This window comes from Ruditapes philippinarum, unplaced genomic scaffold, assembly GCF_026571515.1.
Source record: "Ruditapes philippinarum isolate M1 unplaced genomic scaffold, ASM2657151v2 ctg1526_1_1_1_1, whole genome shotgun sequence".
NCBI classification, from domain to species: Eukaryota; Metazoa; Mollusca; class Bivalvia; order Venerida; family Veneridae; genus Ruditapes; species Ruditapes philippinarum.
In genome coordinates this window covers 66,671-89,577 of record NW_026863253.1, presented here as the reverse complement: position 1 = coordinate 89,577, position 22,907 = coordinate 66,671, and the positions used below count along the sequence as shown (strand labels likewise).

Genomic DNA, 22,907 nt, shown 5'->3' with positions numbered 1-22,907 from the left:
CTTTTGGTACAAAACAAGTGTTTTGCTGAAACAAACTTAAAAGTCAGAATAAAGAATGTTGGCAATATTGAAATGATGACTTTAGCCGTAACTAAAAATGACAGACATGTCCATTTCAGATATTTAGCAGAGCAAGGACTTGCATTCCGTTAATTTAATACAATTATTTCTTTTCAAGATTTTCAGCGTATTTTATGACGAGTATATTAGTTTCTTTTCTATAAACATGTACGTGCATTACAAGTCGGAGTAAGTTGTAACCAATAACTTTGCATTTGTCACATACCCGTGTCGCTTATGCGACCCCGTAAAAACGGTATTGCACGGTCGTGCAAATATTTTGACGTGACATTATTTGCCATGTAAAGACACGCTAAATGTATGCGTTAAACTATAAGCACGTCAATGAAAAAATGATACTTTTTGTCACTAAACAGTTCTTCTTTTCGGTATGTAAAAAATAAAATATGATATTCGTGTAGCTTAATAACTAAATTTATTGAATTCGTTGTCTAAAATATTTTTTATATTCGCCAGAGCCTCGCATAATATAATTTTATTCAACTCGTTCAATAAATTCAGTATTGAATCTGCACTCTTTCAATATCCGCTATTTTATCAGTAAAACGAGTTGTGATGGAAACGGACATGGCTAGACAATAGCATTATCATTTATATATATAAAGTATATGTATTTGAAATATTTTTAACTGTTGAATGTCTTTTTCGTAAAATCATGGTAGCAGGTGCTCTAGTTCAAACACTTAGGCTCACTCAATGAAATTTCCATTTTACAAAATTGATTATGAAATTAAATTAAATTCCGATAACGGTCTCTGTTAATATACTAATGCCTAGGTCACAAATAAAACGGGCGCCGTCCGATTTAACGATTTTTATAAAATCGGCAGATTTTTTGATGTCGTGGACGCCGGGCGATTTAAAATCTGATACATTGCGTGGTCATGAATGAAACAGTCGTCGGGCGATTTTTTGCCGAATGGATTTTACAGAAAGAATTGAACGGGTCGGGCGGTCGCCGCACGATGTCCGTACGGCGCCTGTGCGATTTAAAAGTGAATCGGACGGTTGCCGCGCGGGCGCCGGGCGACAATGACTTTACATTTAATGACATCCTTTATAAATCAGCCAGTTGTAATTATGCCACCAAAGAGGTCAGCCGCAAAAGCTAAGGGGAAGGCCAAGGAGGTCCGTAATAGTGACACCGAGTCACCAACGGCCAATATCGAGGCCGTAGAAGGCGAAGGTCCATTAGATACACGCATGGACATTGAAGAAAAAATTGCTGATTTTTTCGAAGAAAGACCATTCTTCTATAATCAAGGTGACAGTGATTACAAAAACAAACAAAAGAGAAATACAGAACTTTTAAATTTTGCTGCTGTTCTTGGCCAAGGACACACAGGTATTTTCAAATTTTATTACCCGTCTTTATGGATTCATTAACAACTAATTAAAATGTTCGTCGATGTAAATAGGCGTTCACCTGGCTTAAACGACCATGTCGTTTTTGTTTTGCAATCATTTGTTTGTTTGCGATTTTGGAATAAGATATTATTATTGCGTTTGGCCACTTTTTATCTTTCGACTTTAATAATAAGTGGTCAGAGGTGGGAGAAAAGAATCTTTGATGTTTACCAACATGTAGAATCTATTGTTTAATCCAAATCATAAAAGAAAGTGCCGAAACTTAAATGGTTGTCACACATTTTCCTATTGATCGGAAGTTAAATAAAGACAATTATTATGTTTTGTAAAAAAACCTTTATTATTCAAGAAGATAAATATTTTTATCGAATAATAAGTATCAATTATGGAGATTATTAATCGTGAGTGCATTTATCTACGTTACATTTATGCAAAGCTTCAAGCCAGGATTGCTTCTATTATGGAAGGAGTGTACATATCAAACCATTAATATTTATATACGTTTGTAAATAGTGAAAACTGATGATGGTTATGATTATGATAATGATGATGATAATAATAATGACTGATGATAATGATTCAGATTACTCTATGATTAAAATAGATTTAGTATACACATAACGATAGCCAACTATTATAATAGCTTTTCTTAAAAAATATATTTGAATGAGAACTTGATCCTCCATTGAGTACCCACCTATTTTAAGTAGCCAAAATGACTGTATGTCTTGGATGGCTGTTTAAGACAGCCTTGACTGTAATTTAAAAATAAACATATTTATAACATTATTCACACTTGGACTTTTACTTGAAAAACCATGTCCTTGTATATGTGATGACCTTAAAGAGTACCTTTTTAGTAAATGAATACACATGAACCACCAAATTTTGGAACACCAAAAAAAGTAAACAGCATCGTCTGAAACTAAGCAAATTTTAAGCATCTATAGAAGAGTTGTGAATTATTGTACGACCATGCAATTACCTTTTTATATTTTTTGTAGCTGATAACATTTGGAAGCGGTTCGTTTCAATACGAACTGACATAGGCAAAATAAAAAGGCTAATCAGTCAGGGAAAGTCTGGTCAAGGTGCGAAGAAACTCACCATGTTACAGCAATGGAAGCTTCGTAGATATGCGTTTCTCGATTCCTATCTTAAGCCACGGGTACTTTGCGAGGAGCTTGGAAAGGTAATTATTTTGAAATTCAATTTTCATTACATGATCTTATTGTTTTATTGCTCACTAGATGTACGTACATTTTTTAACCAATCCATTGATGAAATACAGATGTAAGCTTCTTACAAGAGGATAAACTTAATATAACTGTGATTTATATAAATATGCTTCATGAATTTCATCATATCGAAACAATTTGATGTTATTTTATACTTAGTATCAAAATAAGCAGATAAATCACAGTGTTCACAATTATTATAGGCTATGATATAAAACGTTTTCAGAAGTTTATAACACATGTATTTAACATTTACTTCTAAAGTTCATTTTCTTTCAATATTAACTGCAATATTTCCAGTATATGTTTTTGTAATTTAACAACAGGACATAGAGGACGATGGGACTGAGGATGGAGATGAGACAGGGAGCTTTGACCATGAAGAGGATGCGGACCTTGGAACTACCACAACCACGGGTGCCATTCAGTCAATTGGCGAAAGGACAAAGAAGAAACCAAAAACAAGCTCCAGCGTTGTTAATGTACTTCAAAGTTTGCTGGATGTTACCCGTCAGGACATGAGAGCGGCAGATCAAAGGGTACAATTTACTACTTTAATAGTAAAATTCGAAACTCGTAACAAATATAAGTTAAGTGCGAGCTTTGGCGCCCCTTAGAGACGGACTCCCCTCCCCCCAAGTAGTTCATATATTGTCCGCTGACAGTTGTAACTTCATGTTTTTGACCATATATCCTTCTATTCTTTCTGTTCTTTATAAGCGTTGGTAGACGTTGTCTGTTCTGCATTTTGCATTTCCCGCATGTACTCTTTCCTGTTGCTGTTATTTATGTGTTTTGGTTTTAGGTAGAACGTTTGTGTGCAGATGAAAAAGCCAAAGCTGGAGACGAACGGACTGCCTGGGGCCAGTGGCTAACAAGTGCCTGTCTTGCAGTGCCTGCACAGAGCTTTAGACAGTTTCAGAGAGACACCTTCGAGGCGACTATGCGCTATTTACCGGCTGTTACAGTTGCTGGAAGTCCTCGCATGCCTCCTCCCTCGCAGGTCTTTCCTGTCAGTTTGCCAGCTTTCCAGCAGCAACAACCACCTCAGCTTCCGGATCAGCAACAGTCGTACCTTTCTATGCTTCATGACAATGAGCAGACAACAATCAATGAGGTCAGTATCAGGGTTGAAAATCGATGTTAAGATTTTTTTTGAATACTTTCGAGGGCATTACTATTGCTTGAAATACATCAGCTTTTTTATGGTTTAATATTTTCAAACCGAGCATACTTTGTCATATCAAAACAAATTTGAAGTAAGGAAACAGCCTAGAGTGTTACGGATGGACTGTTTTCCTTAAAAATACTATGAAACTTCTTATAAAATAATACTTATTTCAACAATTCTTATGCTTGTTTCTTTAGTCCAAAAAGCAATGTAAACATCAACAATACAATGAACATCCTGTATTAAGACAACCCTAGTACCTTCTGTTTTTACCGCGGGTTGGTTTTCTATAAATGCTTAAAACATTACAAATAACTTATTTTCGAATTTTGAGGTGATATTATTGAAGGGTTTTGTATATTTAGAGGCTGGTTTTACTGTAATTGTATAATATGCAAATTATTTCGTGTCAAACACTTAACTCATCTTATTTGGCATTGTTTTAGACTACGTCGGACAATATGTCGTCAGGTCGATCTGCGAAGACAAAAAGTACGGCAAGTTTAATTGCACAGGCATTCCAGGCTGTGAACATTCCCAGTGTTCACAGTTCTCAAGACCTTGCAAGCGAAGCTAGGCAGACACAGCAGACAATGTCGTCATCACCATCTACACAAGTAGAGGACCGCAGCCTGTATCCACTAGCTAATCAACAACAGAAGTAATGCGTCATTTTGTATGGGTGCTCAAAACATTATAGAACTTTGATGCTATTCAGGTTGCTCGTTTATTTTTTTATTAAAAAAATATAATTCGGACAAGAAGTTCGATTAATGAACAATTTAATCATTATTAGAATTTCAAATACACAAATCAATAACATAAAATTCGGTACAAAAATCCGTTCACAATGTATAAAAGTTAAACCGAAGTAATTATGTAATACTCTTACTTATGATCATTGACTTACCCTGTTTATGTCTGCAACATTCACTGTAAAATGTTTAATTTTTTAGTATTCTGTGAAACACACATAACGCGTAATATGCACAAATATGCCTAAATGTTACCTTGAAATATTATCTATTACTATGTTGTTGAAGTCATTTAAAATAATAAAGTAAATAAAGCTATTACTCTATTTCAAATGTTATCATTACATGAAATTAAAACTAGAAGAGGAATATTTGAAGACACATTTGTTAAGTTCTGATCAAAATATTTTCAAGTTATAACACTATAAAATAGCCTAAATAATTACAACCGCATAATTGGCTGCTTGCTGTAAGATTAACTGTCATGATGCACCATATACACACTTTCGTCTAAATGTTATATGCTATACTATCGCAAGGGCATATTAATAGCTGCTTCTTGCCAGGGTACGCGCCCAACATCACTGCAGTAATAGTGCTTTAGATACACACGAAGCTGCTTCCCTTCCCTTGTTCCTCTTGGTCCTCTGGCGACATCATTGACGTCATCGAGCACGCCAACATTCCGCCAAGCCCCTGGCACGACATCCCCCTGTCCGTCATCATGGTCAAGGTCCTCGTTCTGCAAGCTCGGATAACGATCCCGCATCAGGTTGTGCAAGATCAAACAAGCCTTTGTTATCCTCTTGGCATTCCTTGGGGTTGTCTGCATCGTGGTAAGAAGGCATCTAAATCTTGCCGCAAGAATTCCAAAAGCGTTTTCAACTACTCGCCTAGCCCTGGAACAACGGTAATTGAAAATTCTTTCGTCGTGGTCCAAGAAGCGATGGGGAAAGGGTTTTATGAGATACGATCTCAAAGGGAAGGCGTCATCGCCCACTAAGAAATATGGCGTGTTTCTATCGTCAAATGGAAGTGGTTCTGGTGGTGGCAACCCAAGAGTTCCTTCTCTAAGGGCTGGCTCCAGGCTAGACCGATTGAATACGCCACAGTCTGAAGACGAACCGTTAGCTCCAATGTTCGCCCACAAAAACTTATAATCTGCATCGACGAGACCTAACAGAACAATAGAAAAGAACCCCTTGTAGTTGTAAAACTGACTTCCAGACTGCTTTGGTTTTTTGATCGCAATATGCTTTCCGTCGAGTGCGCCGCATGTATGGTGAAAATCCCATCGCCGTCGAAACTTATTTGCAACTTCGATCCATTCATCGGGGGTTGATGGTGTACATATGACCTCGTCTTTAAACTCAGCTACAATGGCTTCACAAACTTCCGGCACGAAGAGTGAAATAGTATTGTGAGCAACACGAAAGTCAAACGCAAGGCTGTGGTAGGAATTTCCGGTAGCTAAAAAGCGCATGGTAATAGCTACTTTAAGCCCTGCTTCTAAAGGAGGTCGCCTTTGCTTATTCTTGGTGATTCGTGGCGCCACCCTAGTAAGAATCTCTCGAAACATCTCCGGTTCCATGCGTAAGTATGTTTTGAAGTCCCCGCGCGATTCTCGCATTAGTTCCATCATAAGAGTGTCGTATTGGCCATAGAAAACCCTTCTCTGAAGCCATGGCTTCACCCAGATTGACCTTCTCCTACGGCCTCCGCTGAACTGACCCTCGTCATATAATGCTGCTAAATAAACAATTATATTTTGTCTTTGCCGTACGAAATATCGACGAACACGTTCTTGCTCCACAAGAATGTCCATGTTTACTAGTATTGAAAAGAATTACACAAATATATTTTTGAGGCAATAGCTGAAATTACAACAAACACAAGCCGCCCGGTCGCCGGATGACAAACCGATGACCGCCCGGTGCCTGTACATGAATCGTCCGGTTACCGGGCGATAATCGTTTGACTACTCGTCTCTATTCAGGCACCGGGCGGGGCCCGGCCGATGTCCGCCCGGAAGCCTTTTAAATCGGACGGTGTTTTAATAGAAAAAAAAATCGCCCGATCACAAAAACATCGACCAGTCGCCGCCCGGCGACCGAGCGGTGTCCGCTCGATGATATTTTATACTCAGTGACCCCAAAAATTATCGTCCTGCCGCCGTTAGCTTTTAAGTAGTACTTAAAACTCGAATGCGCCCGCCCGATGAACAAAATTTTCAGCTGCTGCCGTCCGATAGTCACTGCCGCCGGACGGACGCCGGTCGATATTGCGATTTTTTGGAGAAACAGACGCCGCCCGGCGGCATTTTCTTATTTGTGACCTAGGCATAAACAAGACGCAGACCTCGTCAGGTTATTTATGAAGCATTTCGTCAAAAAATGCATTCTGATCAGGACCCATGCTGTTCGCTTACAAACCCTATTACAAGTAGAGAAACTGATAGCGAACAGCATGGATCCTGATCAGACTGCGCGGATGCGCAGGCTGGTCTGGATCCATGCTGGTCGCAAAGCCATTATGTTGGTTTTGTCATGACGCGGCTCATTTGTTGTTTAGACATTTGAACATATTAATTACCTTAAGTAAGAAGGATTTTAATTTCGTAAGCTTGAGATCGATCATGTTAGGGTTTTAGCCTTTCTTGTAATTAAAGGCTCATTATGTCTCAGAAATGCTACCAATTTAATTTCTCAAAAAAAATCTTCATTTTTTGGTATCTTGTTACATTTTTCAAAGTAATACTCAATTGTCATATATATGGACTATCTTTTGCAAATATACCTCTGTTTGAAATCGGTATTATTAGTATTTTGAATTAGTATTTTGTATGGATGTCAAAATACTTGTTTATTTACAATTTTCTACATTATCGCACGTTCAGCGCTACTTTCTTCTCAGTTGTTAAACATCTAACATGCTCTAAATCCATTATTCAAACACTATTAAACACATGTTTGACATTTCTAAAGATTTTTTTCAAATGATATCCTGAGGCATAATGTGGCTTTAAACAAATCAGCTTGACTGGCCTTCAGGTATCATGTGACATGCCCTTTTAAACTTTTAATATAACATCATGCAGTCTGACATGTGAATAAGAGAGCGACTTTTTCCCCCAGTGTCATTAATTCGTCTGAAAAGTGACGCTCTGCAGGTCATTGTACTGGTCAAAGTGTCTGTTTTATAACCATTCTCATTAAATATGTAAAATGTCCCCTACTTTATATAAAAGTTTGCTCCTGGTTTAAAAAAGTCATTTTGTGTTTGAAGCAACGCTCGTGTGAAATAAATTTAAGGACTAATTCTAATATCCAACAATTAGGAAAATGTACGTCACGCCAGTTTTACTGCTTATATTTGGGCTGTGCATGGTCGTACTCAAAAGACGCAAGGCGAAAGTTGCGTCAACAGCTCCGGGTCCGCTCGGGTGGCCGGTGATTGGTAACCTGGCGCAGTTGGGGTGCAAACCCCATAAGACTTTGACTGAATACCGGAAACGCTATGGGGACGTTTATCAGATCACAATGGGCTCGTGCCCGACTGTTGTCCTAAATGGTCAGAAAGTAATCCGACAGGCGCTTGTCAAGCAGTCAGAAGATTTCGCTGGACGACCGGATTTCTATTCATTCAAGTTCATTGCCAATGGCAACAGTATGGGATTTAGCGACTATGGAGCAAGATGGAAGATGCACCGGAAGATTGCACAGAATGTTTTGGCCCTCTGTGCAAACAAGAAGTACAACCCTATTGAGGAGGCAATTGTATCAGAGGCTAAATTTTTGGTACAAAATTTACTCAAGTCCGACGGACAACCCATAGATCCGCACCATGAGATATATCTTTCCGTCGGGAACATTATATGCGCATTATGTTTTGGTAAACGATACCGCCGGGACGACCCAGATTTTCTACAACTTGTCAAAAACAACGACGAGTTCATGGCATTCGCAGGGGCAGGTAAGTGAAATTCTATAAAAAAAATATTTGAAATCATGAAAAAAATGAGCCGTGTCATGACAAAACCAACATAATGGGTTTGCGACCAGCATGGATCCAGACCAGCCTGCGCATCCGCGCAGTCTGATTAGGACCATGCTGTTCGCTATCAGTTTCTCTACTTGTAATAGAGTTGGTAAGCGAACAGCATGGATCCTGATCAGACAGCGCGGATGCGCAGGCTGGTCTGGATTCTTGCTGGTCGCAAACGCACTATGTTGGTTTTGTCATGACGCGGCTCAAATGACTTTCTTGAGAACGAGTAACAAACGTCAGTGTCTTTTGTAAAAGTAGTTTTTAAAGAAGAACGTGTTTGCTACTGAGGTACCGGTGTTCATTAATCAATACTTTTTTCAATATGATGAAAATATTAATAGTTTAAATATTGTTAAAATTTTGTAATGACAATTATTCGTATATTATTAAATGATAGCCGAACTCAATCAATACCATTTTGTTTAATATTGTTACCAATGTAATTTTTAGAAAATATGTCTTAATATGGAAAAAAAGTATAGCACTTTTATAATTATAACAACAGGGGAGTATTTCTTAAACAGATAAAATATGGTAAATTTTTATAATGTATAGCAATTTGTACGTTCAACTATATACTTACCAAACAAAGCGTTATGTAGTATTTAGTACCTTTCAACCATGAAACTCAATGCTACCTTAGTTTACCGACTCATTCTTTTTATAAAAGACAAAAAAAAATCTTTTTTCCTTCAAATTTTATTTTTATACCATCATGTACATAAAAACAAGAAATGCGCTACATCAAATGACCACAGTCAAAGAAAATCATTTTTAATAAACATGTGATGTTATTAATGGTGGTGTTTTATTTGTCGTTGTTAACCACACAACATAAGGGTACAGGCTGCGACCCCAGTGGCAGTGCACGTGCATTGGTTACAGTTGTCAGCGTCCATAAACTGTTCTCCGTCCCCGTAACTCCCTCCGTTGTACGTGCAGACTTCAATGATAAAATCGACATGAAATAACATTATTAAAGCGGCCTTTAGCTTTTTTAAAGGTAAAATATGTTAAATATGTTATTTTTAGATAAATCGTTTCATATAATTGTCAAATCAAAAGAATTAATTTTTCAAGATAAAGTTACTGAAGTATTTAGTTTGAAATAATACAGAACTGTTTGTTCAACAAAAAATTAAAGCTAAAGGCCGCTTTAAGCACCCGTGCAGTGTGTTCGAGAAATTTCGGTATATAGTTCCGTCATTTTCCGTTGAGGTTTAGATCATGTAAGCGTCGGTTTAACTAAGATGTCAAAGGCTTTTAATAATATTACATTAAGCTTGAAATAAAAAAAGAACACAAATTCAAATGGAGTCGTTTTCATAAAAGCTCATTTCACTTAAAATGTATTACGTAAAATCTGGATTTAACTCCTGTATTTAAGTGATATTTGTGGTCAACAGTACTAAACATAAATATGGTAAAAAAAAAAAGATAATTTATGTTAGATTGTCATAACACTGTTTGACAGGATAAACTAATTAAGAAAAGTGCAGAATTGTATTACAAACACACCTTTGGGTGGGCATTCTCTTCTGGTGCACGCTCCTCCTCCATTCCCACTGCAAGTGCATTTATTGCAGTCGTCTTGGTACTGTTCACCTGTCTTGTATGTGATACCATTATGAACACACTCTGTTGAAATATAAGTATAGTCTTGTTATAAGAACTGATTAATATGGAGTCATGTAAGTGCCATGACAAATCTCGCTCGTGTGATTTCAATCTTATATGTAAAACAAATAAATTTTCTTTTTATTTCATGCTTTTTAAGTGATTTTAAATATTTTTTACTGATTTTGCCGCGTAACGTCGTGCATTCTCCTTTGTGACGTCATCACATCATGACGTCACATCATCAATTTTGAAATATAGTTCTATTAAATTTCTCTAATTTTGTTACATTTTTAACATGATGTATGATTACATCGACTTTCTTTTCCTAAAGAAGCAAAATTTACGTATGACGGCATTTATTTCTGCGTGCTATTCCATTTAGATATGATTTTCTTTTCATCCGCATTCTGATATAGTCCGGCTACAGTGAAAATTATATTTTATAAATTTCACTAGTGGTTTATCAGAATATAATCATCTGATATATTACAATAAAACACTGGAAATAATTATGTAACTGAGTATAAATTACATTATTTATAAACTAATTATCTGCAAAATATACAGTTTTAATTTTGAAATCATTATTCTTGCCGCTAAAATATTAGTGCAAAAATAGGGTTTATTTTAATACAGAAATTCAAGTAATCAGTACTTTATAACAGAACAATTATTCAAGAATAATTCCGCAAATTTGTCCTCAAATCATTTCATTTATTTCTATGATCATAAAAGAAAATCTTTGAGCCATGCATATTTTTTTATTCAATTAATGTAAATAAAATACAGTAATTCTTCGGAACTACTTGATTTTTACTGAACAATTTTATCAGATTTGAGATTTGGTTTCGCTCGCAAAAATCTTCTTTTGTTCCAGAATATCGTACGCAACTAAAGCGCCTTATCGTTAATAGTGTTTTGCGACTGTTGGTGTTGTTGTTGTTGTTGTTATAACTATGTGTTTGAAAACTTACCTGACTGCACATAAGCAACAGCCAAGACAATAAGCAAGGCGCAGATAACAAACTGTCTCATCGTGATCTGTAAAAAGTTATAAACATTATTTATTATATTTGAAAGACCCCGGTAAAAGGTAGAATAAATCTTAAAGGTACATTATGCCTCAGAAATGCTAAAGTTTTCAAATTTGTATATGTTTTTTTTTGTATCTTGTTACAGTTTACAAAAACAAACTCTTCATTTGCTAGATGCACAAACTATCTTTTATATATTTCTGTTTGCAATTGGTATAATAATAGTGAATTAGTATTTTGAATGAAAGTCCAAATACAATTTACTACATGTACTTTGTATCTTTTTGCTACCTTATTTTATTTTCAACGCTGTAAAACATCTAACATGCACTTTATCCATTATTTAAACATTATTAATCACGTGTTTGTTATTCCTAAAGATTTTTTTTTTAAATGGATTTCTGAGGCATACTGAGCCTTCAAATATTAAGCAATAAATGATAAATTTCTTTATAAAGAAGATAACCATATAAAAACGTTCTTATTATTTTCGTCATGAGGTAACAAAAAGAGAAATGGAAGCCCTGAAAGCTAGCATCGTTAATCTGTTTCCGGTAACAGATTTTGCGAAGAAAAAAAAATCTTTAAAAAAAAAACAAAATTTAAATAATAATCTAATAATAATTGACAGAAGATAAAAAAGCAACAACTTACATTTTTCCCAGACTTATCAGATCAAACTACCGGGATTGTCCGGGCTCAGTGCTATATATACAAACGTTCACGTGACGTCATGTGTGTTGACCCGTCAAGTACAAGTCTGTTGCACGACAACAACTGGAGGATATGATATAATAGTTGTTTAATAACATAATTTTCTGGTTGTAATATATTAAAATGTCCGTATTTAATGAGATTCAGTGCTAAATATAAAGGTCGAACCGATTTCGTAATTGCAACAGATTGCTCCGTCCATTATGCTAATTATCTTTTGACCACAATTACATGTACATATTTGTGTGACTATTTGAATGACAAATAAATAAACAAGCAAACGAAAGAGGCCCTGTAAATAATATCAGACATAACATTATACTATGAAAGAATTATATATATGTATGTTGTTGGCAAGTGTGAGATACCTAATCTGATTTTACATAATTATATTTAGACAGCAGACGATAAAATGTTCTAGAACAAAATACTCTTGATCATCATAAATAAATGATCTTACTAAATCACTTACAATTCCATCAACATTTCTTTTCAAGTTTTTTTAAGAATATCGAAATGGCACATTTCTATTGTTTTATTATACATGTGCTTATGGAAAATGTGCCCATTGCAGACCAATCCACTTTACTGCATTAGTGAGATCATGCTTCTTATCAATGCAATTAAAGTACAATCAAATTCTGTCAACGACTACCTTAATAGGACACACATCTTAGGAAAACTACGACTTAATAAGTTAAAACTTAAAATAATCAATATCTCAAATTATTATTATTATTATTAATTCATCTTATTTTATTATCATTTGTTGTTGTTGTCTAAACAAGATGTCAATCGACAAAGACAACTTTCTGGTCGGTTTTATACTGGTGGTTTGTCTGCACTTTTTTATTTATTCTTCAACTAAAATCTGATCATCTAACTGGTCTTTGAACCACGTTTAGCTGTATCTTATATTCCATTCTATATTCCATTAAACAAAAATTTCACCGACAAGGTTAAAAGATGACATTTTTAGTAAAGATCTTTTTTCTTTCAATCTATTGTATTTTCCAGGAAATCCTGTTGACATTATGCCATGGATGCGACATTTTACAAAACGGTCTTTTAAACAATTTCTGAAGATTCTGGACACGATGGATAATCTATGCCTGAAGAAACAACGTGAACATCTTGACACCTATGACGCAACCCACGTTCGTGACATCACAGATGCCCTCATCAAGGCAACGGAGGAGACGTCCACGGAGGAGAAAAAGTCCGTCGGACTGACGGACGTACATATTATGACTACACTTCAGGAACTCATTGGTACGTAATTTTTATTATTATTTTGTATAGTGTGTTTAACTTAAGGATTACGAACCCTAGTGAATCGGTAAATTTCGGAAATTTTCGGAAAATATATTGTAATTAACACAAAGCCGCTCTCGGGTTCTTCGTACGTTTTCGTTATACCTAATTGGCATGATTTTGTAAAGATTTACTCTTAGAGGGAACGGTTTTGCATAATTATAAAGAATATGACAGCTACTTTCTTAACATGTCATTGTTGCCTTAAAATTGGCCTATCGTTGGCAATACTATTTCGTTGTTTAATTAAAGCACCTGGTAATTCTTTTTTTCTTCACATAATTAACGATTGTTTGGTAAATTGTTAATGTTTTTTTCCCCTTTTCCTTCTACTTCATCTAGGTGCTGGTTTTGATACAATAGCAAGTACACTCCAATGGTCTATTCTCTACCTTATGACAAACCCGGAGTGGCAGGAGAAAGTCTACAAAGAAATTCTGGCCGCCTACGGCACCGACAAAGATCCGGATGTAACCGATCTTTCCGAATTGCCCTACACTGAGGCGACCATCCTTGAAACTATGAGGCACTCGTGTATTTTCCCATTTGCATTACCACACAGTACGACTAAAGATACCTACATCAACGGATATTTCATCAAGGAGAAAACGCTTGTGTTTGTTAATCTATGGTCCGTCAGCCATGACCCAGAATTCTTCCATGAACCGGAAGTATTCAATCCGTCAAGATTTTTGGATACTTCCGGTACGAGACTCATTGTAGATAGAACAAAACTTGACTGTTTTCTTCCTTTTGGGTCTGGGAAAAGAAAATGTCCGGGAGAGCAGTTGGCTAAGATGGAACTCTTCCTTTTCTTTACAATTCTCGTGCAAAAATGCAAGTTTGAAATAGTGCCTGGTGAGCACCCTGTGGTTGACAGTAAGTATGGGCTGACACTGAAGCCCATAGATTTCAATGTCATTGTACATGACAGAAATATGGAAAATACAAGCACAGTGTCTGACTTACCTTTATAATGAAAATGATAATAATTTAAATTTTAAATAAAATGAAAATGTTACTGCTTTTCATGGTGTTTTACGATAGCACAGAGGTGACATGTGTATGTTTTTATTTATCTCGTGCGCACGACATTGTAACTCGTGCTCACGACATAATACTTCGTGCCCACGACATAGTAACTTGCGTGCACAACAAAGTATATCGTGCGCACAACATAGTAACTCGTGCGTACGACTTAAAGATCCTGTAACTCAAACTTTTTTATGGTTTTATATCATAAAGATGATGCCCAAATGAAGATGAGTCAATATTTTAAGATCCAAAAAGCATTATGTATATAAAGATATTACCGAAATGATATTTTCATGTAAATAAAGGGAGGTAATTAGAAAGTATTTGCCATATTTTAGAAAGAAATAAATGCATATATTTTAATGATTACTTACAATGCTTATAAACATTTGCAGTACATATTTAACAAACTGCAGTATTGGATGTTTGAAAATTGTTTTAGAGGAATAATTATAAATATAATAATAACTACATGTATTATGTAAAATTTCACTTCAGGGGGTTACGTCCTTAATTACAACAAACAGGATCTTTAATTATCTCGTGCGTACGACGTAGTCACACGTGTGCACGACATAGTAACTGATAGATAAGTAAAACACACACACACACACACACACATGTCACCCCTGTGCCACCGTATGTTGTTGATGTCAGTAATGTAAGTAATTATTCGACTATTGGGCGTGATGACAGTTTTGTTTTGTAAAAAAAGAAGGGCAATATTTACAGTAAAGTAAAAAAATGACGTTACATCATTTGCTATGTCATAGTAATATAGAGTTTTCAAACACATTGCATTTACCTAAAAACACACGAAAACTGAAAATCATAAAGCTAAAATACAATAAGAGCCAATTTAATTTGCGATTTAATCGGTTATTTCATACCGTGTGTTTTAAATCTCAAATTTTGGGAATACTTTGTATCTTTGTCTTGTTTATTCGTATATGTACATTACAATAAATTGATATATTAAACAAAGCTGTGTCTTTTTCTAAGAATCGTTATATATAATTATGCGAACTGTAATATTGGTATTTTCTCAAATGGAAAACATGTTACAATAATGAACATTGTATTTAAATAAGAAAACAGGAAAGATCGCAAGAGCGGTTTCATTGTTTTTACGATATTACCCGATATTTGCCGATATTTATCGATTTATCATGGTGCGTAATACCCCATATCAGTTAGTTTTTCAGTGAATCAGGCGACCCTGGTTCGATTCCCGGACGGTGCAGGTCACTTTTGTTGCTACTGATAATGAAGTCCTTTCTACGGTCATTCGCACTGTACCTCTCCTCTGGCATGTACATATGTTATTGATCAGTTTCTTGCGAAAAATGAAGGTGAACTGCTTAACAGCATGCCCAGAAAAGATGCGATGGCTTAACTATGCTCTGGTAAACTCAATGCGGCATGCTGCCGTGATCCGGGGTGAATATTACCAACACCACCGCCACGAAGTCGAAATCATTAAGTGTAAAATAATTCTACCACCTTGGAAACAAGTTACACTTGATTTTGGTACTCCTTCAGCGTATGCGTTTTTATACTGTAACGGGACGGGTACCGCAACGCCCGGCAACGCATCAAAGAAAAACATGTTAAAAGGCGGCATATAATGTTTTAGAAGCCAGAACAAGTACAATGTAACTTAATTACATGGAGAAAAAAACATCTACATGTTTATACAGCTGTTTACACCCTACAACGAAATCAGTTATCTATAAAAAGATATATAAACAGGAATACCTATTTTAATCGGACGTCGGGTAGCCTAAATAGAATCGTTCTATTGCCCCTCCCAGCTGTACGTTCGAATCCCGCAGGGCCTCTCTTTCGCAGTAAAGCAGGAACTTCGCCATGTATACTTATACAACTTTATTTTTAACTAATGATTTTTGATCCCCTGTCTGAATTAAGTGCACTTAAAATGAATTTCGTACTGATAGCTTTTTATATGTCCACAAATTAGGTAAGTTCAATTCGGAAGAGGACAGCGCGCAAAAAAATTTCATCATTGATTTTTAAAAATCATCATCATTTTCATCATCAATGCATCATTTTCAATTCATCATCAAAATCACCGACATTATCAACAGCAACAGCCCAACAACAACAACATTAATTACATTTTGAAAAGAGGTTAACATAGTCCATTTATGAAACTAGCAAATACCACCAGTGGTTAAATAATTCAAGTTCGCATCTCTTCGAATAAATTCATTCATTCTTATTAAACAATTTCAAAGTCTCTTCAAATGCATTTTATTCGTGTAAATATCAGCAAGATCAAATTAAATCAAAGCGCTCTTCAATTTCATAGAGAAAATTTATGTCACATACGGCATTCCATAATAAGAGAGAGCGAGACTTGTATTAAAGGGAGGTAATTGAAAGATGTGTTTTGTCTGTTTTCACCTAATTCGATACAGTAATTAAATAATAAACTGGCTTAAATAATATCTTTAAATATATATTAAATTATTTTTACGTTCAAAGGATACTATAGATTTTTTTACTAAGTAGTATTATAGTAAATTTAGATATGTATATATACGTAATGTTTTTTTAAGAGGACGTCTTCTTCCACCAGTAAAGCTTACGGTCGACCTATACAAAGGTCGAGTGGTTCTAAATAAATATTTGAATTCCGTCCTGTTGACAGGATGGAGTAACTTGATAACTTAAACAAATTTAAAAACTTGCAGAATTTCGACTTCATTATTTTATATGGCAGATTTTCCTAAAAAATTTGTACTTTAATCGGGCCATCTTTGTACATTTGTTTGCCCAGCCATGGACCAACACAACCGTCTAGGTACCAATTTACATCTCGGGGGCGATATATAGCAATTTATGGTCTATTTCTTACTTAGAAGAATTAAAACGCTAAGATTCTTTAATGGACTTGTTCATCTTTCGAGCCAGACAAAACCTATATAATTCAAAATAATTATGTAACAACGAGCAGTGAAAATGTACATATTTAAAAGTATAAGGAGCGAATTTCCTCAGAGCTCTGGGCTACTCATCACGTGCATTCTGTTATTTTAAGATATACTCAGTTCCTATCATATCACAGGTTCTATAATATTTCTTTTGAAATAAATGTTTGACATAGATTCTATTTGGAAAAAGTTCACTTTTAGAGAAGTATTTATTTATTCTTATATAATATAATACGTGTTACTACAATACTGTATGTATATTTAAACATGTTCCGATAAACATTGAGTACCGTGATATCATAGAACACAGGGTTAACTGACTGTTGGTCATGGAGCTAAATATATATAATTATATGTGTGTTGGTATTGTGAGCGTAATATTATATATATCTAAATGAACTATACCAGTACAATTCTCTATTTTTGTTAGATTCAAAAATGCCTTTTACCCGAAATAAAACCCGTTTTTACCCCTATTTCCTCATTAGGCATGGATAATTGCATGGACTTTCATTATTTAAGTCCGGAATTATTGCCAGACCTGTTGTCATGGTTGTCAGAAATGACGAATAGTTTTGCCTTAGCCAATGCAAAGTAAAGGGAGGTAATTGGATTCAGGGTTTGCCTAGCCACTGAAAATAAAGGGAGGTAAATTTATTTATAAATTTTCTTGTTAACTTCTATATGTATAAGTAAATAAAAAAGTTACCTTTAATAATTTTTTATTAGATTCAGCTTCTGTCATTTTACGTACGCATGGTTTTATATCACCTTTTTAGTAGCTGAATCTATAGTTAAATTTTGAGAGTTATATATAAAAAAATAAACCTTTTTACATTGAATACAGTAAAGCTTACACTACGAAAACTCTAGTGGTTCTTATATAACTTTTTGAATTCCGTCTGACGAGTTGGATGGAGTATGATGTTAGTAAACATCAGCATCATATAAACAACAATATCTTGATCTAATAACTCTGCTGATTGGTAAGAGCGGCTGCTTTCCAATGGACTTTGGATTATGTCATAAGACAAGTGGTATTTATCCTACTGGTTTACGGAAGGTTGGTTTTCGCTCGTGCAACTCGGACACCTGAGGTATTCCTACACAAGTTAAGCTTGAAAGTCGCTATATGACATTTACTTACAGGCATGGTTATTATGGCCACTCTGTTTTTTTTTTTTTTTTTTTTTTTTTTTGTATTCGATATCTTGGAAGAATGTAAGGTGATACATTATTTATGCTTGGCTACATGGAATCAATGAAAGTACTCCTAATGGCCTTTAACGTATAGGCCCTGCATCCCGTCCCCTATACAAATATATATAACAAAAATACATAAATAAATTGGTGTAAATCAAATCACTTAAGAACCACGCACAGCCAGAATTACTCTATTAAACTAAATAAGGCCGCACTATATTCGGTCATGTCAAAATTCCAGCCTTCGAATACAGTGATCTGCAGCTGACACATTGGTGATAAGGTTCAAGACAACCTTATAACGGGGAATGAATTTCTATAGATGTGAAGGTGTGTCATGCATAACCTATAGATCGTGGGTTCGAGCCCTACTTGGTTCATCACCATGATTCCTTGTATGCAACCAATACAGGTTAGTCTCAAGTTCTGCTTTCGTCACATTCGAGTGTATGAAAATGGTAACAAGTTCCTACCGTTTGAAAAGAATTCAATGGAAAATTTGTTATCAATTTTGAAAAACAATCCAAGTAATGGCAGACTTGGCATTAACATAGGAAATTAGGAACACACCATCTTTACATCAAAATACTTAAATTACTTTTCAGTAAGCGATTGTTACTTAGAAAATATGTGGATTATTTTTGTTGTTAGTGGTGGCGGTGGTGTATATTATTTTGCTTGTTTTTTTGGTTTTTTGTTTTGTTTTGTTGTTGTTGTCTTTTTTTCAAAATAGGATATAAGCTAACAATAAGAGCTTTAAATGATGTAATAATTGTTTTTAATTTCATATTTTACTTCATTAATTAAAAACATCTCGCATGTTCCACACAAATTCCAATAATTAATATCCACCCTTATTTATCACTAACGATACCTTGATAAATATAATATTACAGTGCGGCAGTCAATTTACATTTTAGGCGGTTTTCATATTTCATTCTAAACATTTCCTATTACATTGTATCAATTATTGTTTAAATAAAACAGTAAATTCAGTTCAAAATGAGCATAATGTCACTTTTACTGCTGACTAAGCATAACCAATGTTGTTGCTGAGAATTTGCTGCATATTCTAAAGACCATCTGTCATACTTCCCTCACTTTGATTTTACCTTAATTAGATCTAGGACTAGGCCTACTTGATTTGAAAAATGGAAATAGTATCCGAGTTAATAACCGACAGTAAAAGTTGACCCCTAACCCCGTCAAAGCATAGACACTGTGGGTGCTGGATCCCGGCTGACTTGTTAAGTAACACCCGTCTGTCACGTGGGTTCTCGGTGCTAATAATCTCCAGCTCGTCCGCCATGTAATGACAGACATACATACTCCCTACTCCGTCAAATGTAAGACCTCTCGGTCCCTTCCCTCTGACGTCACGAACGCTTAAAACGCTACCGTCACAATTTAAGGTCGTTACTGTATTCTTTGACCTGTCTGAAACATAAATTTCACCAGTTTCAGTATTAGTTTTGACATACCACGGCCATTCAAATAAGCGTCCCCCGTGATTGACGTCACTAGCTGTCGTCCATATGACGTCACCTGTAAGAGATATAAGCGTTACGTATTTGTCTGCGATGCTTGTAAGTACTAAGTTCCCTCCTGAAACATCTATACCATTACAATCAAAGTCAAGTTTCAGCTCAGCTCCGGGTTTCAAGTCTGATTTCCCATCAATGCTTAAAAACTGGATTTGTTTAGCTTCTGGTAATGTGCAAACCATTGTCTTTTGGTCCAGTAACGCAATATCAAAAGGTGGTACCGATAATTGAATAAATTTCAAGATTTCCTGGTTTGGCCCGATTAACTTAATTCGCTTGCTGTTATAATCAGCTACCAAAAGTGAACTATCATTCAGAATGGCCATCCCGGTGATCCAACATTTTTCTTGGTCGTCTCGGTTGCGAGTATTCATTTGTCCAATCAGAAGAGCCGTTCTTTCGTCCACGTGCTTCCGAATTTCGAACTCTTCCGGTTCCTTTGATTTCACCGATCGTTTGTCTTTTGGTATTACTTTGTACTCCGTCGTATTAAGAATAATTTCACCCATACTATTTAGACCCTTCATAGCATTATCTAAGGCGTCACTCTCTTTGAACTTTAAATTCACCCTATGTGCTTCGTCGTGAATATTTCTCAGTGCTGACGCCATTTCCGTCTGTTTTCTTAACGCTTTTTGAACTGCTATAAATAGACCAAATTCTGACCTTTGACTCTGTGACTGCTCGATGCGGGTCTTTTTCTCTTCGAGCTCTGATATCATTCCGCGCAATGATGTAAAATGCTTCTTCATTTCAAGCGTTTCTATAGTAAACAGTCTATCCAAGTCGTCTGCTGCTCTTGACGTGAGTTTCTCGATCTTTTCAAAAAGTTTCTGCTTCAAGGCCATTATTGAGCTTAGTATCTCCTTTCTTTTTAGGTCAAGGTTTTTCAAATCACGGTCGCGTTCCTTAGCAACGGCTTTACACTGCAGAATCAGGTGCTGAATCTGCTTTGTGCATGATCCACTGACGTACGATTTGGAGAAATCAACACATTCGTCTGATATAGGTTCAACTTTTTTGCATCTGTAAAAAAAGAAGACATACAGATATTGGTTTTTTTTTCTAAAATAAAATAATATTTTTATGTTACATTTGTTTATCATAGTGAGTAGCACTAAGTGCATGGTCTATATTGGCTTTTTTTGCAGCAAGATATATACAAATCATGAAATAAACAAATCAGATATAGCTCTAGTGTTATAAAATTGTACGGGTAATTATAAAGAAACATATAGGAAGGTTGGAAATTATCGAAAACGCACACGTGTCGCTTACAATGTTCTGAAAAAATAAAGACATAGACCAGCTGTACTTACTTTCCATGGTACAATCGCCTGCAGACGACACAAATCATGTTCCCGTGCCCGAAACAGAAAAGTTCCTCCGGTTCGTTGCCATGCTCGGCACACTCACTGTACGCTTTAGATTTATTAGAAAAATTCATTTTGTATCAGATTTTATTTTAAACTCCAGAAGGGGGGAAAAAATCATAAAGTAAGTTGGGCTAGATCGAAATTATCGTATAAACTTGTATAAGTCCATTTGTAATTATACTAGTTAAATACATGTATATAAATATGCGCTCTAATTGTTTTGGTTTAAATGTCACAGAGCATGAAGTATATACATAATAATGTATTATGAAAGCCGTAACTTTATACCTTTGTGTTTATTTAAATAGTTTTAAACCATTTTAAAACAGTCTGAATATCATAAAATATTCTCCACTCAACTTTTACGCTAATTATAACTTTTCCATGCTTGAAGCGTTTTTCGACAACCGGAAATAAATGTAGTATTGATTGTGTGATCTATACGTCTTCTGAAATATATAAAGGGAAGTAATAAAAAGACATTTACTTGTAATTTACAGTAAAGTTCAGTAAAGATTTCAAAAAATAATTCGTGCAATATCATTCAATATATATTTCTAGTCTATCTTTGGACTTTTGAATTAATCTTTTTTCTGTAATAACCCTAACTGACAAATATAAATATGCGCTTTATAAACTCTCGTAATCTCTCATCGGTAGCTTTGCGCAGTGGCGGTACCATAGCCAATGAGGTTTATCCGAGGCGTGGTTATTGCTAGTTGAAAACTATACCCAATACCCCGCGCCGACGCCCTGAAATATGGGCGGCGAGCGCAATTTATGAACGTCCTCACGGGGACTGACCACAAAAACTAATAATAAATGGAAAGGAAAGTTCCTCAGCCTTTAACGGCTGAATCACGGTTTTATATTACAATATAAATCTGTGGTAGCATGGAGGAAAAATATATATTAGAGACGGACTCACACCTGCGTTTCGCAGAAAGTTTTAAACATATCTAGTTTAAACATTATGTAGATATATTCACATTATTTCCCAATCTAATAGAAGTATCTTTCCCACATACTAGTGAGGGGTCAAATACATTCAAATATGTGTAAAACAATCATCATGTTAATATGCGTTTATAGGTCAATAGCTGATTGTATAAATAATCATTTTAGTCAAGTACATTTATACAGTACAACAATAATAGAACTTTTATGCATAATAAGTAATTGTAGTTATTTATTAACATCATTAATTAGTCTTTGTCAATGTGCATCTCAAAAGATATTGTGGGTTAGTTATTGTTGAGGTTTTTTACAAATTCTATTTCTTTTATGTGTTGTCATTTAAAATGCCTTTGTTGAATACATATAGTTACTAGTCCTTTGTTAATTGTGTTATCAAATCAGAATTAGCTTATGTTATCTTATTATTGTTTTGTTTATGTACATTTAATGTACTGATATTTTATGTAATTGTATGCCTGAGAAGGCCCATGAT

The 22,907-nt window shown here is 35.2% G+C and overlaps 5 protein-coding genes and 1 non-coding gene across 6 annotated transcripts; 3 read left to right on the top strand and 3 right to left on the bottom strand.

Moving 5' to 3' along the window:
* The first annotated feature begins 856 nt into the window (after positions 1 to 856).
* Positions 857 to 4,852, top strand: LOC132721617 (uncharacterized). Its single transcript, XM_060705937.1, has 4 exons — positions 857 to 2,641; positions 3,014 to 3,226; positions 3,493 to 3,804; positions 4,305 to 4,852. Exons 1-4 carry the CDS (start codon positions 2,558 to 2,560, stop codon positions 4,521 to 4,523), a joined length of 828 nt encoding a protein of 275 aa, XP_060561920.1. The 5' UTR covers positions 857 to 2,557; the 3' UTR covers positions 4,524 to 4,852.
* Positions 4,853 to 5,142: 290 nt separating this feature from the next.
* LOC132721620 (putative nuclease HARBI1) lies at positions 5,143 to 6,438 on the bottom strand. The gene has a single exon (XM_060705941.1). The coding sequence runs from the start codon at positions 6,436 to 6,438 to the stop codon at positions 5,143 to 5,145; it is 1,296 nt and encodes a 431-aa protein (XP_060561924.1).
* A 1,516-nt stretch (positions 6,439 to 7,954) lies between these two features.
* LOC132721619 (cytochrome P450 1A1-like) lies at positions 7,955 to 14,319 on the top strand. Its single transcript, XM_060705940.1, has 3 exons — positions 7,955 to 8,585; positions 13,046 to 13,300; positions 13,685 to 14,319. Exons 1-3 carry the CDS (start codon positions 7,955 to 7,957, stop codon positions 14,317 to 14,319), a joined length of 1,521 nt encoding a protein of 506 aa, XP_060561923.1.
* Positions 9,358 to 13,992, bottom strand: LOC132721616 (serine protease inhibitor I/II-like). The gene is made up of 4 exons (XM_060705936.1): positions 13,924 to 13,992; positions 11,255 to 11,321; positions 10,179 to 10,298; positions 9,358 to 9,603 (listed from the first exon to the last, which is right to left on the bottom strand). The coding sequence occupies exons 2-4, from the start codon at positions 11,313 to 11,315 to the stop codon at positions 9,482 to 9,484; spliced, it is 303 nt and encodes a 100-aa protein (XP_060561919.1). The 5' UTR covers positions 11,316 to 11,321; positions 13,924 to 13,992; the 3' UTR covers positions 9,358 to 9,481.
* Positions 14,320 to 19,672: 5,353 nt separating the features above from the next.
* On the bottom strand, positions 19,673 to 21,528 carry LOC132721612 (uncharacterized). The gene is made up of 2 exons (XM_060705932.1): positions 21,401 to 21,528; positions 19,673 to 21,107 (listed from the first exon to the last, which is right to left on the bottom strand). Exons 1-2 carry the CDS (start codon positions 21,526 to 21,528, stop codon positions 19,673 to 19,675), a joined length of 1,563 nt encoding a protein of 520 aa, XP_060561915.1.
* A 587-nt stretch (positions 21,529 to 22,115) lies between these two features.
* On the top strand, positions 22,116 to 22,256 carry LOC132721622 (U4 spliceosomal RNA). Its single transcript, XR_009624488.1, has one exon. It is a non-coding gene; the product is annotated as a U4 spliceosomal RNA (small nuclear RNA).
* Positions 22,257 to 22,907: the final 651 nt, after the last annotated feature.

Bases quoted from the DNA above. Each gene is read 5' to 3' on its own strand.
- LOC132721617 (XM_060705937.1), top strand. From the start codon at position 2,558: ATGTTACAGCAATGGAAGCTTCGTAGATATGCGTTTCTCGATTCCTAT. The intron at 3,227-3,492 runs GTACAATTTACT...TTTTGGTTTTAG, and splicing joins TGAGAGCGGCAGATCAAAGG to GTAGAACGTTTGTGTGCAGA. The intron at 3,805-4,304 runs GTCAGTATCAGG...GCATTGTTTTAG, and splicing joins AGCAGACAACAATCAATGAG to ACTACGTCGGACAATATGTC.
- LOC132721620 (XM_060705941.1), bottom strand. From the start codon at position 6,438: ATGGACATTCTTGTGGAGCAAGAACGTGTTCGTCGATATTTCGTACGG.
- LOC132721619 (XM_060705940.1), top strand. From the start codon at position 7,955: ATGTACGTCACGCCAGTTTTACTGCTTATATTTGGGCTGTGCATGGTC. The intron at 8,586-13,045 runs GTAAGTGAAATT...TGTATTTTCCAG, and splicing joins CATGGCATTCGCAGGGGCAG to GAAATCCTGTTGACATTATG. The intron at 13,301-13,684 runs GTACGTAATTTT...TACTTCATCTAG, and splicing joins TACACTTCAGGAACTCATTG to GTGCTGGTTTTGATACAATA.
- LOC132721616 (XM_060705936.1), bottom strand. From the start codon at position 11,315: ATGAGACAGTTTGTTATCTGCGCCTTGCTTATTGTCTTGGCTGTTGCT. The intron at 10,299-11,254 runs GTAAGTTTTCAA...ATATTTCAACAG, and splicing joins TGTTGCTTATGTGCAGTCAG to AGTGTGTTCATAATGGTATC. The intron at 9,604-10,178 runs GTGTGTTTGTAA...TTATCATTGAAG, and splicing joins AAGAGAATGCCCACCCAAAG to TCTGCACGTACAACGGAGGG.
- LOC132721612 (XM_060705932.1), bottom strand. From the start codon at position 21,528: ATGAATTTTTCTAATAAATCTAAAGCGTACAGTGAGTGTGCCGAGCAT. The intron at 21,108-21,400 runs GTAAGTACAGCT...CTTTTTTTACAG, and splicing joins AGGCGATTGTACCATGGAAA to ATGCAAAAAAGTTGAACCTA.